The sequence below is a fragment of the Rhea americana genome, unplaced genomic scaffold (genome assembly GCF_003343005.1).
Source record: "Rhea americana isolate MKP2758 unplaced genomic scaffold, rheAme1 scaffold_337, whole genome shotgun sequence".
Taxonomy (NCBI): Eukaryota; Metazoa; Chordata; class Aves; order Rheiformes; family Rheidae; genus Rhea; species Rhea americana.
The window spans coordinates 119,741-134,961 of NW_028186465.1; the positions used below are offsets into that span (position 1 = coordinate 119,741).

Sequence of the window (15,221 nt, forward strand, 5' to 3'; positions counted from 1 at the left end):
AAGTGAAGCAACTTGGCCCATGGAATTCTTTGTCTGCTTAATTATTAGCAAAAAAATATATTTATTGCCTTTATTGCATTATTAAAGTCTATGAAAGCAGTTTGTGGTAAGTCTCAGCAATTTGTCAGTGAAGCTGTACTATAAATGGTCTCAGCAAATGTGAAATGACTTTGGCTTCATGTATTTGATCGTGCTGCTTTGCATATTATCAAAAAAGTATGATTCATAAGGACCATAGTTACGTAGATTTTTTTCCTTATGTCCGTTTTGAGTTAAGACTGCTTCAATTTGGGGTTATTTAATAAAACAGTGTAATTGTTATCCTTATAAGCAACTACAAAACAGAATTCTTAGGTTTACACATGCTCATACTCTGTCTGTGTCAAGTGGCTTTGTTTTACTAGACAAAACATTTAGAAAAAAGAAAATGCAGTTTTGAAATTTTGCTTTCAAATGAAAAGGTCTAAAGATTGAATTTTGTTAGTTCTGGTCTTAATCTGCCAAATAGGTGAGAATATATAGGAGCTGCATTTAATTTAGTATGTTGTTGATACTCGGGAAGAGAATTCAGCTTGATCTTGTCCGTGGTTTGTGCATTGATAGGAAGAGGCCTATCCTGCAGCTGAACTAACTGGCCTAAGAGGTCATTTCCATTTCCTGACTGCCACAATTGTCTTGGCTCTCTAACGTTAGTGATGAGGTTGTGATAAACTATACTCGAATGACTCTAGTTTCTAAGCACTTTGTGAGTCTAGACTATACTTTCAACTCAGTTCCTTTCAATGAACCTGCATGCCTAGTTGTTACTGTGTTCTCGCAGGTATATGAATTCCCTTAAGGACTTGAGAATTCTAGTCCAACTCAGTGAGAAGCAAATGCCTCCAATCTAAATGACTGTTTGAAACAGGTTTTAGTATTTTTGAGAACATGTTGCAGAAGCCTCACTTAAAAACCAAAAAACAAAAAAACAACAAAATAGAACAGATAGAGGGAATGAATTTGTTGAGGAAGAAAGCTTTGCTCTTAAAGTTTTGCTTTAACAATGTTTTTCTACCACTTGCATTGATTATACCACATTTGTCTTTCTTCAACAGACAATTGAGAACCATGATGCCCTGCAGAAATTCAAGAGTCAAGGTATCTGTACCACTTTTTTAGTGATACCTTCTAATCCATTTTTTTTATTCTTCACATTCCTTTCATCAGCTACTACTGCTGACGTCACAGGAATTGCATCTTCAGCTTTTTTTACTTCTTCATACCTTGATGCTATCTGTGGTAAGAACTGAGACAGCCCTGTTAGCTCCTGATATTTTCAATTGTGTCTTCATCTGAATCATGTTAACAGCATTGCCTAGCATAGTAATAGTAATTTCGAGGTGCTACTCCTATATTTAAGGAGTTTCAGTGCCCTAGACAAAGTTTAAATGAAGTAGATTTGCTTCCTAAAATTGAAACAGATTTGTTGAGCAGGATGTGGAGCCTGGAGATGACTGTTGTATTTTAGGTGAGAGATGCCATTTGTATAATGAGAGGTTTTTGAAGTGCATCACTATGTTCACACTTCTCATGCTATTGTTTTACAAGGGACATTTTTCTTCTTCTCTTCTGGCTTAACTTCCGCGGCCTTGCTTGATAGTTAAAAACAACTCCTGCTTTTGATTTTCTCATTGGATTTCTGCAGGAGGACTTGTGTGGGTGCGGCCAGAAATCTTTAAAGTACACAAGCATTCCCTTTCAAGATCAGGACTTGACCAGGCATTAGAACCTGTAGCAGAGAGAAACTGCAGGGACAGCCACATAAGTGCTTGAGCCAGTGTGTGTCTCCCTCTCTCTCCCCACTCCCTCTTTCTCCCCCCTCCCTCCCTCTTCCCCTTCCCTCTCTCTCTTCTTCTTACCTGAATCCAATTTTAGCTAACCTTCTGTAAATGCAGGTAGGCAGTCAGCACTCTCTCTGGGTTTAATACTACTGTTTATTCGTTGTGCAGAAATCACTTTCCAGTTTAGAACTTTCTGCTGCATCTGTGAATTTTGGCAGCCCCTCCTCATCATTAAGAAGCACAGATCTGTGTCACTGGGGCTAGGGGAATTCTGAAAGTCCATGTGGTGACTTGAGGATGTAATTCAGCTGCACATATGTAATTCCACTGATCTTTGTCCTTTTGGAGGTACTTCTGCTGAATCTCTTAGTGATGATGTTGTATCTGTCCTCACTGTGCTCTGTGAGAAGCTCCAGGCTGTCATAAAGTGAGTTATTTCAGTTTATAATTTGAATTTGTTGTCTGGGAGATTGGGAGTTTCACTGACATATGTGATTGTTCTGTACTAGTTCTGAGATCATGGAGTAAAACTGTCGATTACATTAAAAATATAATGATTATCAAAGAAAGCATTGTTCATGATGCATTTATTTAATCCTCACTTAAGATGAAAAACAAATTCATTTTCTCTGTACACTGTTTAGCTTTAAAGAGCCTCCAATAAATCACAGTGACTCCAATCTGTAAGTAACTTCTCTGTCTTGCTGGGTTTCATGAAAGCTGTCACTGTAGAAGGAAGAATAATTATAAGAGATAAGGGAAAATGTAATAGAAATACTTAATATGCGGAATGAATTAATATGTCCTTCTTAGAAAGCATCTATCAGACTGAAATAATTTGCATTACCAAAGTATTCCTTAAATTTAGGAATATCATGTAGTCTAAATACTTGCTAATGCATGAGCCTAATTTTTAAATTGCCATTATATGCAGTGATAGGGTGTTAAATTGTATCAAAATACTGCAGTCTCTTGTTGGCCAATACTCTTTAACAGTAACTACTTGTAAGTTTAAGGATTATTCCCAGTGACATTTTAGCATAGCTCTACTAATGGTCTGTTAAGAAATAAGACAGAAGAAACCTTAAGTGGCAGAGAGGAGACTGACCAAAAGCAATATAAAAGATTATTTCAGAAGTATAAATATAGCAGCTAGAAATAATTTTAAGATTTTAAGGTAAAAGCAAGTTTTCGCTTGACAACATCAGTTTTGTATTAATAAATTAAGATATAACTTGCTACTATTGCCAGTTGCAAAGAGTATGTGAAATGTGGTATGAAAAAATGGTAGTGAAAAAGGTGATCTCAAGCTGTTTAATTTGTAGCAAAAGATTGTCTCTGTGGTTGGACCACCAAGCTCAGTACATCTGTGATATTAGCCTATGTGACAGACTTATGACAGACTTACGGATATCTCTGACAGTAGCCTATGGTGCATTCAGGGAAAGGGGAGAAATACAGAACACACATACACTGATACTTCTTTATATGTTCTACCATATTCAGGAAAACTATGGCTTAAGAACAGTCAGAGCCAAAGATTGCACTTGTGTCTTTTTGTGTGATTTCTTGGTAGATTTTTTTCTCCCATGAGTGTCTCTAATTAGCGCATTGCTTAATCGATATCCAGATTCATTAAGATCAGTATGTTTTGGGGATATCAAGAGCATGTTTCTGAATCTTCTAACAGAATGTTTTTGGAACTGTGTACAAAGTTACAGGGTAATAGTAAGAGATCTGCAAAAGTGTATGTCTGAAAATAGCAAGTGGGGAAAAGAGATGAAACATTTGTTYTTTGTATCAAACTGGAATTTTGCCCATGTATGAAGCTGTAAATAGCTATTGTCTGATAACTATTGTCCACAAAGTGATAACCATTTTGAATTAATGGATATGAAATAATTAAACTACCTGACAGGATCTTTCAAAATCACTTCAAAGGCTTAAAAAAATCTATAATCCCAGTTCCCCATGAAACTGTACTAAATTAGAACACATTGAAGCATGCTGTAGTYAAAGCACAGTAAGAGATTCGTAGGACTTGAAAATACTCACAAACCGTGGTTTACTGCATGCTTGTAATTATGCATCTAGATTGTYTGGGTCTCTAATTAACAGCAAAACATAATGAAAGATTCTAATTGAATGTGCATATAATAAATTTAATTAGAATTACTCTCCTGAAGAATTTAATTCCATGAGTTTCCAAGGGAAGGAAAGAACGAAGAGCCTTTATTTCCTTAACCCTGCTGGGTCAATGAAGTGAGGTTTTGATATGTTATACTGCCATTCTAATCTCTTAGTTTGAAGACCAGTGTAACTCCCTCTCCTAAATTTCAGGTTTACTGGAATTTTGTTTTAAGGGAGGCACAACTATGAGTGATGAGGAAGAGTGCAGGGAGATGAGGAAGAGTGCAGGGAGATGCATTTTGTCTCAGGACTGCAGGAATCCTTGGGACTCTGGAATTTGCAATAGTAGTGATGCGAACAGAACAGCTACACTGAGGTGTGCAGGACTGCAATGTATTAGTCCATTATACATGAATTTCTTACCTGCAAGAAAATGGTTTGATGGTAAGTGGGATCAAAGCAGTCTGTGAGAGCACGATGCTCTATGTGCTCTTACGCAGGTATGAACTGCAACATGTTGATAATATACTTTAAGACATATATGAAAAACTGTCAGAAAAGAAGGCCTGGAATGTGTGCATCCCCTTTCAGATAGGTATGGACAGTTGTAAGGAAAAAGCTATCGCCTTTAAAAAAAGATATAGGTCAGCACTTATAAAAACTTTTAAAACTGCCATATCATAGAATTAGGAACCTAACTTCAGAAGCTCCGTGTGGTGTGTGAAATGGACACTGTTCTGCTCAGAGGAAAATTCAGCTAGGTGAACAAAAGGCAATCAGAAAAGCAGAGATTTCTCATTCTTTAGTTTCAGCTAAGATAAATCTGTTCTTTTTAGTTTTCTTTACCTACCATTGTACATCAGCAAACATATTCATCCAGCACTCGTTGGGCACCAAAAGAGAATGGAAAAATCCTAGCCTTTTTGGAAAGGAAAAGTAGAATGTGAGTGCTTTTAGGATGGGGAGCTACCTTCATAAGGCAGATGTCAGACTGGCTTGTCACTTGAATCCTGCAGCTAATTCTGAAAATCGGTGCAAGTACATTGTACGTGAACAAGTACATTGATTCTGAGTGTTCACACTGTCTTTCCTGTTCTTCCTCCAGAAGCTCACTTTGTTGTTCATTATTTTGACAGAGTAACTAACAAGGCCCCAAGAGTAGCCTTGTAATCATGCAACTTTCTGCCTATAGACATTGACTTTTGACCATTTTGACTGTCATCAAGAAAGCATAAAAGATAATCAGAAAAGAGTGTCCTTATGCCCTTCGGTTTGCCTGAAGGGACTAGGAAACTATCTTATATCCCCAGATCCTCTGGTATCTCCTTTTTCTCTGCCTAAGGGTTCCTTCTTCCTCAGGTTTTCAGACTGAATAGTTATCTCTATTTTCTTCCTCTTCTTTCACATATGTTTCTTTTCTTATTCCTCACTTTTGAATTTAATGAACTAAATCTATTTTTATTACCTTTAAATAGTAGTAGGTCACTGCATATGATCAGTATGAAATAGATGGGATGATACACATGGATCACAGATGGAAATCCACAGGCAGATGCAAAATACGTCAATGTTATAAATTATATATATATTTATATATATATATAAATTACAGTATAATTTTCAAGTGAACTAATGTAGTTCTTTTTAAAAATTAAATAATCTTTGTTTCAATGTGACATGAACAGTGTTTTTTCTCTTTGTCAGTGACAATCGACAACTTCAGCTTCTTTACTTGGAGTGCATCCTCTCCATGTTAAATAGCTCCTCTCCCAACATGCACCAGCACAAAGGATTCACTGATCTCATATGGTGAGTACATCTGAAGTGTGGCAGAAGTATTCAGGACTTTCCCTGCCTCCCTTGCAAACAAAGCTGTAATAAATCACCAATATGAGGGGAACTCACAGTTTACCTAATATCAGTTCATTCCATCCTTCATGTAAGATTGATTTAGATGTCATGTTCAACTGGCACATTAAATCCTATAACAAGTTATCGCTGTCATGGAGTCTAATGTATTTAGTCAGAACAAGGCCTTACTCATAATCTCTTATACTTTCTGCAATAGTTCCAATTTGTGTGTGTCRTTAAACACATAAGTATTCTGTTTGTTTTAGAAGAGTGTTGTTGAGATCCTGGTTTAATGCAGTAATACAGGATGATAAGCTGGATTACTGTAAGATGATGTGCTAGAGACCAGAAATGCTTATGACCTGGGTTATGTAAGGGTTCAAGCTATGTGATCTTAATAGTGCTTCCACTTTATCAAGAAATACTCTTTTTAATACACTTCACCAGAAGAATTTCACTTCTTTAGTGTTTACTTCYACCTTTACACTGTTTGGTTGCCATCATCTTGGAGCAGCTGAAATAATTCTTATCCTTCTTTCTGTTTGCAGTAGTACTTTATTGTTTGTTTGTTTTTGTAGCATGTGGATAATTGACTCATAGTGATAAAGCAAAAATGTAATTAACATACAGCTCCTTGCAGTCTATGCAGAATGAGGATGTCCATCCTGACTGTGGAGGACAATCGTGTTAATAGAAGATATAAGTGACTGTTAACTGCAAATGTGTTTCTTGTACTTTTACTCTGTGATTTTGAAATAGAAGTGTTTGACTCGGGTCCATTTCTGAGGACAGAAGATGCAGGGGTAGCTATTGTTCCCCTTGCCATTCTGAGAAAATCAGAGAAGTTAATACTCACTGGCAACAGCAGTAAGAGGTCTCCCAGGTTAATAACACTTGTTGGCTTCATACAGGGACCCTATGCTGAGGCCTCTGGGAGCTCTAATATAGGAGCAAAGTCAGAGAATTCTCTCCTTCGTGGCAAAACCTTTCCAAAGCTTCTACCCTTGAATTTCATCCACCCCTTCATGCTTATGTGACTGTTGTGGGGCCAGCCAGTAAGCAAGGTCACTGAAATTGTCTGTGTTAAAAGAAAATTCTTTGTTTTATTCTAAGTTCACATCCAGCTTACACTGTAAATCTACAGGTGTTTGTACAGGTACAAGTGTGTCGTAGGGGCAAGCCATTAGAGGCAGAACTTCTTAAGCAAGCATGGCTGCCAAAGATCATACCTCCTCAAGCTACATGCATAAGATGAAGGTGAAAAAAACACAAGGAAGACATGAAACAGTTTACATTCAAAATTACATTTTTAGTTTATAGCATGTATAAGTATACACTAATCTATTAGCTGTCTAACGATGTTGTAAAACAGACTGATGATCATCTTTGTTCTTTAAGGAGCTATTGCCTACACGCACACAACTCTGTAGATAGTTGTCATGCGGAAGATAAAGAAGGAGCAGATAGAGGAGATTAGCTCTGTGTTTTTCTGATCCGTGGTTGGGTACTGAAGCACTTGGATGGGACTAAATTGTGTGGGGAATGTGTTGTTGTTGCAAGCTGTGTTTATGCCTGTTCTGATAAACGGCCTTGTTTTCTAATGGGACCAGGCAGACACCTTTCTTAAGAAGTGAATTCATATGTTTTCAAAAGTACCTGACTGGAGAAATAAACAGATTCAGTCATTATCTGATGTCAGATTAGAAGCTGTCTTACTGTGACTTCAGGATGCCTGGCTGTTTTAGCAAGCACTTTAAGAGAAACAATGAAAATTCTGGGTTGACATGAAAATCTTAAGAAAATACAGGTGAAGATCAAAGTTGAGATTGCATTACCATGCAGCACTTGGCTTTTTAAATTAGAGTCTTCTGAGCTAAAATAAGATGGCAAGTACAGGAGGGCAAAGATGAAGTAACAACTGATGGAGCAAAGTGYTCAGTTGGTTTTGGCTCTGCTTCCACCATACTGGTGAGGAAGAGGAATGAGGAGCTGGAGTGGAATCACTTAACTTGAATGCTCCTGTTCAATGACAGTTTAAGAAAGGACAGTGTGTTTAGTGCACAGCGGCATATGAGGAGTTACACTGCATGCTTTACGTTATTGTGAAAAGCTTTAATTATGTTCTCGAAAGCCAGCAAAACTAAAGCTCACAGCCAAGGATGCTTACTAAAATATATGYTATGTGCAGTTGAATTATGGAACATCAGACCTTCTACTCAGTAGCGATTGTCTTTTATTTGATCTTTTTTTTAAAAAAAACTCACAAGTTGGATAGAAGAAGAAACACCTGGCAGTAAAAACMTAGAGTTACTACTTTTGTGACAGGTTGTGGCCAATGAAAGAARCAGATGGAGGGCAGCATGGTGCTTGCATATCAGTACCATGTTTAAAAAGCATCCAAATATATTTCCATATGTACTAATATGCTGATGCTTGGAAGATTAAAAAAGCCTGGCGTAGTGTGTTTCTCTATGTAGCTAATGCTGTTGACTGATCATTAAAACAAGAAGCTTGTATCTGATTTAACTGTGGGCTATTTTCAAGCTGTTCCTGTGAGTGTTTTTTTTCCAGTTACCATCTGCTCCTTTTTTTCTCAGGAAGCAACTTTGTCCAGCCCTAGTAGTAATCCTGGGAAATCCAATCCATGACAAAACTATCACCTCTGCCCACAGCAGCATCTGTCTTGAGACTGATTCACCGTCCTCAGGGGTCTCTGATCATGGCCGGGGTTCTGGGTGCTCGTCCACAGCACCTGCCCTTAGTGGRCCTGTTGCACGGACCATATATTACATTGCAGCAGAACTGGTTCGACTGGTGGGATCAGTCGAATCCATGAAGCCTGTGCTGCAGTCTCTCTATCACCGGATACTGCTTTATCCACCACCGCAGCACCGAGTAGAAGCCATCAAGATTATGAAAGAGGTAGGATAATTGCAGGTGCAAATCCAGGCAAGTAAAGCAAAATGTTCACTTAACAGTAAATGTTTCTAAGATGTACATAGCAATCCATTTCTGTACCTTAGCGCTAGGGATGTTGAAATCCCCCTTTCTGAGCACAGCTGCTACRTTGAAGCCACTCTGACAAAAACTTTTACAAAGTCATAATAATATTGTCTCCAACACACCAGCTGCTATGGCAACGCTGTTAGTGTTCATGCAGTGGTACCGCATGGAGTAGTCATGACTGCTTTTTGGGGTGACATACAGTATAGTGATCCTGTTCTCAGCTTCTTTGGCATCTTTGCTTGCTAGAAGGAGTCACTCATTTTCACAGTGTAGTATTCTGGACATTAAGCTCAATATATACTTTGATTGTGCGCCAGGTTTTTGAAATACAGTTTCCTTAAGGTTTATTACGGTAGTCACTGGGAAGATGCCAATGTCTTGAGCAGCCAGATCTAGTCCATTCTGGCTTCTCGCCCAGTTCTAGTGAMAACACTAGAATTGTGGGACTTCTCTGAGCAGCAGCTAACATCATGGGGTCTTCTGTTTCATATGTGCAGCTTTCTTCCCATGTTGTGTAATGCAAGGCAGCTTGCATTGTTTGCAGGAACAGTGATCTCCTTTGAGGATTTTTTTTTATCTTGTACATGCACAGGTGGTTGTATGTCTGAAGATCTCTTAACAGCACATAGCCRCCTGTTGGGTTGCTCCCTGAATTCACAGTCATCTTAGAGTTTACCTTCCTTTGGTTTTAAAAAGTAGCAAGAAAACAGCCTTTGCAACAGTTAGGCAAAACTCAGACTGAGGTTATTTCCAGCAGGATATATCTGTTCTCTCTTTCTACTCATTAACCTTTCTCCTTGTATTTCCTGCTGGGCATTGTTAACAGGACTTGCCACGCAGCAGGCTGAGTTGGAAGGAATCACTTTGCATCTCTGTGTCCAATTCTAGCATTGGGTAGCTAGGTGACTCAACAGAAGGGCCCCCTTCCAACCAGTATTTAATGTAATGCAAGATATTTGCCCCATATTGAGGCATCAAGATTGTCTTGCATGTAGAATCAGTTGAGACACATTTCAGTCAAAAATGTTGAAGAAAKTGGAGAACATTCTGCATGTAATTTATGTTGTGTATATAGTTTTTTTCTCCCTTTCTGCTTTTAAAAAGAGGTAAGGTAGCTTTAGTGCATTATGTAGATCATTAGTGTACTGTTTTCCTTTCCTGTGAGAATTTATCATGATAGTACCTCAGGTTTCAGGATTTGACAAACCTACAACTCATTTAATGTGTTTGAACAATGCTTAGATCACTCTCCAATAACTTCTGTTCCCTCTTCTTTCAGATACTTGGAAGTCCTCGGAGGCTTTGTGATTTGGCAGGGCCCTGCTCCTCTGAGTCAGAATCCAGGAAGAGGTCAATTTCTAAAAGGAAATCCCATCTGGATCTTCTCAAACTGTACGCTTTGTTTCCTCCTTTATCCTTTTCTCACTTAACCAGTGCCCATGTGACACTTAAACAGCTGTACTTTCAGAACCATACCCACAATAAGAGCCAGGGTATCTACATGGTTAAATAAGCTGTGAAAATGGAAGAGGGGTAAAAGCTGGTACTGGTTTTTAGTCAGTCTGAGCTTGTTTTTAAAGGTACAGATAACCACTGAGTGAAGTTTACCAAAATACCCAAATATGTTAGGTTACAGCTGAAAATTCTTGCTTTGGGGCCCTAACCTTGCAATTAGGTAACTTGTTTGCTTATTTGGAGATACATTTCCCAGATGAGGTCAAAGGAGCTATTCCAGAACTTAAACATTGACAGATTGGGCAAGTGGTATTTTTAGTTCTTAAAAATTTCGGATCTAATAGGTAAGATGATTTTGGGGACATAGATGGCTTTATCTTCAAAGTTGCTGGTTTTATCAGTGCAAGTGCTTGTCTATAGAGGGAGACATGGTATATGCTGTTACAAATGCACACTAGCTATTTCCCTGGTTGCTGCTCCCCTTACAGAATGGCCATATCCACATAGGAATTGTCATCCTTTGTTCTAATTCTAGTTGTTTTTCTCAGGAATATTCCTACTGGATAATTTCTCTTCTGTTTTTTTTCTTGATTTTGGAGGGATGGAGTTGGATGATAGCCACATGGGCTTGCCGTTGGAAGAGGCTGCATAACTTAAGCTGTTTTGTTTTAATTGTAGTGTCATGGATGGGATGACAGAAGCTTGCATCAAAGGTGGTATTGAAGCATGTTATGCTTCAGTGTCCTGYGTCTTTGCCTTGCTTGGAGCATTAGATGAGCTAAGCCAAGGGAGGGGTCTTAGTGAGGAGCAGATACACCTGCTGCTCCRGCGCCTGGAAGAATTGAAGGATGGGACTGAGACAAGTAGAGACTCTATGGAGATCAACGATGCTGATTTCAGGTGGCAGAGGCGCATTCTGTCCTCAGAACATCCTGCCTGGGAATCAGGAAATGAGAAGAGTCCTGATATTAGCATTAGTGTTACCACAGACACTGGTCAGACCACTTTGGAGGGGGATATGGGACAGACAACTCCAGAGGATAATCTGGAAAGTCAAAAAAACTCACTGCCATCTCCAGCTGGACATGAAAACAAAGAGATTCATTACAGAGAAGCAGAGTCAGAAACCATTGACCAGCCAGATGTTGTTCAGAGAAGCCACACCATAGTCTATCCAGACATAACAAACTTTTTATCAGTTGACTGCAAGACCCGGTCCTATGGATCCAGATACAGTGAAAGTAACTTCAGTGTAGATGACCAGGATCTCTCTAGGACTGAGTTTGATTCATGTGACCAGTATTCCATGGCAGCAGAGAAAGACTCTGGCAGATCAGATGTCTCAGACATAGGCTCTGACAATTGTTCTTTGGCTGATGAGGAGCAAACACCAAGGGACTGTCCAGGTCACAAGTCCTTACGTACTGCTGCTCTCTCTCTGAAATTGCTGAAAAACCAGGAAGCAGATCAGCACAGCGCACGGTTGTTTATTCAGTCACTTGAAGCTCTTCTTCCTCGGCTTATAGCTCTCCCCAGCATAGAGGAGGTGGATGAAGCACTGCAGAGCTTTTCTTCAACCTTCTGCTCAGGTTTGCAAGCAGATATTTACTGTCTAACCAAAATGCACACTGTAACAGCACTGTACACAGCCTCTCTTGTAGGAGCTAATCCTCAGAGATCACATCCAGGATAAGGAGGTTTGTGCTCTACAAAGCACGTTCCACTACAGCAGTACCCATTCCATTTAGGATGAAGCAAAATGAACATGTGGACCGTGATCCAAATGGATGTCAATCCATTGACTCTGATAGACTCTGGATTATGTCTTCAGAGGCATAATGTGCTGGAGAGAGAAGGCAAGTTTTCTATAGTGAGGTACCTCTTCATAGGTTTGTGAAGCTCTTTTGAGAAGTTTTGCATGTCCTGTCATTCAGGACGGGCTGAGGTCACCTCCCAGTGTGAAGACTGGGGAGGGGTTGGCATCAACTGTTTTAAAAGAGGTTCAGGTAGCTTAGTACTTTACTATTAGTAATGCCAAGCCTTGCAAAGATGACCAAAAATAATCCCACAGCTGTAAACTCTTGAAAGGATAAGAAAAGAGGAAGGACTCCGCTCCTTTTCGTTCATTTCTATATTGCTAACTATCATGACAGGAAATCTCAAGTTCAAAACTCAGACCAAGTGGAAAAGAGTTAAYGATCCCACATTTTTAAGAGTTTAAATACTTACAATTCTCTCAGATCTTTGGGATCTTGACTTGGTCAACTGAACAAAAAAGAAGTAATTGAAAGCTAGTTTGTCCTATTGATAGCATATTTAAAATGTATACAAGTATATATATGTATTTATAGAAGGACTCTGTTTTCCTGACAATGTCCAAGGTGAAAATGCTCATGAAATGTATTTCTCTGTTTCTTTAACTTAATTCACCACAATTGCCYTTCCCATCACTCATTTTCATTGCTTCATTCATTTTGTGCTCTCTCATCACACACATTAAAATCATACAGAGTCAGAAAGGATGCCTCCTGTCATCATACAGCATAATTTAGATATGAAAGCTGCATAAATGTCCTAACACCACACACATAGACTGATTCTTCTGATCTTCGTAGTTTAAATGCTGCCCAAATAAGCCCTAATTCAGGAAGATGTTAAACAGTGTTCTCAAGAAACGGAGTGGCCTTTTCATATCACAGAAAGGAGATTTCTTAAAGAAGATTTTAGTATTAATTAGATTCCTAAAGTAGGTTCTCAAAAGCATCCCACCTCTCGCAGAGGAAGGTTTTTTTTGAAAAAGAAAGAATGATCTTGAGGTTTTAACAAAAGATTAGGACTAGAATTCTAGGTCTAATTTTTTGTGTGCCTGTTCTCTCATAYATAGATAAATGTACTATTTCTTTTATCTTAGCCTTTTGCATATGAAGTCTTTTTAGCATGTTTTACAGTGTTGGATTTCTAGATCTTAAGGCTAAAAGGAGCTGTTACAATAATAAGATTAATACAAGGAGAAAGGTGGAAGGATATAACTCAATTTCTCCAGAAGCCCCAAATTTTTGATTTTGTGTCTCTTTTAAAAAGGTACACAATCTTGAACTTAAGTTATTGAGTTGAGGAGTGAGCCTTCACATTTCTAAGAAAGCCRTTTCTGTGGTTAACTCTGTACTTGAGAATATGCATGATGTTTCCAATCTGATTTGGTCAGATATTTTTAGAAGATGTCAATCAGTAAGAAATCATGCAAAAATATGGCAGCAACTTACTCTATTATAATAGTCTGGTCCTGGTATTTTCCTAGTGATACAGCTCTTACTGAGATGTGATTTTTGTATCCTTACAAGATCTAGGCAGTTCATGTTTCAACTGGATACCTATGATGGGATCCAGTCCAGCTAAAAAAGTCTCGTAACTTGTACCTCCGATATTAAACAAAAGTCCATGAGTCCTCCTGAGGTAAGAACTTGTGTTCCTACATAGGTGAGAGAGTCTGAAGACTTGTAGAGAGACACCTGATAAAGTTGAAATACATGTGTCTGAGGGTAAGAACTTCCCCTGGAGACTTTCTGAAACACCGGTGTTTTGCTGGTGTAAGGGACATTAAGAGCTTACTTCAGGACTGCTTCATTAACACCAAAAATTCAGGACATTAATTAACTGTGTTAAAGGAACTGGGCCTACTTCTAGTATCTATAACATCTATTCATGCATCATTCCTGAAAAATACACTTGGAGATATGAGTATCAGTTAAGAACTTAGTCAAGAAAAGAAACAAATGGATATCTGAGATGAGCCAATACGGAAAAATTATCTTTGTGTTTCTGCTGAAATTCCTCATATAAATGCTTTGTTTTGACAATTTTTCTGGCATTTTCCATGGGGAAAATACATTAGCCTACAATTTCATAGTCTTTCTTACAATCTACGTTCTTAAATAGTCTTGTAACACTATTATGTATCCRTAGGATTGAAAAACAGTGAAAGGCAGGAATTTGAGACCCTGGCGCAAGAATATCAGCATGGTTCTCAGATGAAATTTGGAGAGGGAAAAAAAAAATGAAGTCAGCTACCTAGAGTTACAGGAAAGTAAGATCTTGCAAGTCAGTTGATTTAAAAAAAAAGAGTAAAAAAAAGAAAAAAAAAAGCTATCTTCCTAACTAAAGTTTTAATTTTTCCTCAAAAAGTTCCTCCTTCCTTGTTGCTGGATAAAAATAATGCCAAAAAAATCCTTAGGACACAGGAATGTGGTGTTTTATCTAAAAATTACTGAGTTATCTAAAAAGTCTCAATTTTATCATCTACATTAAGTTTGTAGTTTACACAGATCATCTTTGACCTTGCCAATGTAAGTGAACTGTTGTTTCCATTAAGACAGTATGCTAACCTYATTTTTCTTTACAGTTAGCAGATTTTTATGATTAAAGTTGGTAACCAGTATTCACTTAATGTAGGAATAGTTATTCTCATGAATTACAGTACCAAGGAGTTAGTTCTAACAATTGCCTGCCATTGTGTGAATGGTCATAGCAAACATTTTCAGTACCCTTTTCAATTTCTTTCTCCATATCCTTTGGTGGCAAGGCTTTTATGTTGATAAGCATTAATGTAAGTTTACACGTTAGCTACTCTTCTGCTTTTTGAGAGCTGAGCATCTGTCAAATGTGCTTGGAGGAAATTGTTTTTTTCTCATATTTTAGACAAAATTAGGGACCAGGTTTTTCCAAATGCTTTTGAGTGATCAAATGCACACTCAATTTGAATATGCTAGTAGCCACTTCTACATGCAATTGTAAAACTTGCTTTTTAATTGCAATAGTATTGTAGAGGATATTGCACAATTTTCTAATATTTTAAATACAAAATTAAGGTTTTGGGGTTTTTTTTTGTTTGTTTTTTAAGCAATTGATCCACATTTCCTTAAATATCTCTCTGCCCTGGGTTTTTTATTCYTCTAGTCCATT

The 15,221-nt window shown here is 38.1% G+C and overlaps 1 protein-coding gene across 2 annotated transcripts in view; it reads left to right on the plus strand.

Annotated features, from left to right (window-relative positions):
• ARFGEF3 (ARFGEF family member 3) overlaps window positions 1–15,221 on the plus strand; it is a 98,639-nt gene that overhangs the window by 43,878 nt on the left and 39,540 nt on the right. For both annotated transcript variants that reach the window (XM_085311260.1, XM_085311259.1), the window contains 6 exons: window positions 1,095–1,137; window positions 2,169–2,247; window positions 5,655–5,759; window positions 8,399–8,723; window positions 10,087–10,199; window positions 10,941–11,851. In XM_085311260.1, coding sequence (XP_085167386.1) covers window positions 1,095–1,137; window positions 2,169–2,247; window positions 5,655–5,759; window positions 8,399–8,723; window positions 10,087–10,199; window positions 10,941–11,851 — 1,576 coding nt within the window. The remainder of the gene's footprint in view (window positions 1–1,094; window positions 1,138–2,168; window positions 2,248–5,654; window positions 5,760–8,398; window positions 8,724–10,086; window positions 10,200–10,940; window positions 11,852–15,221) is intronic.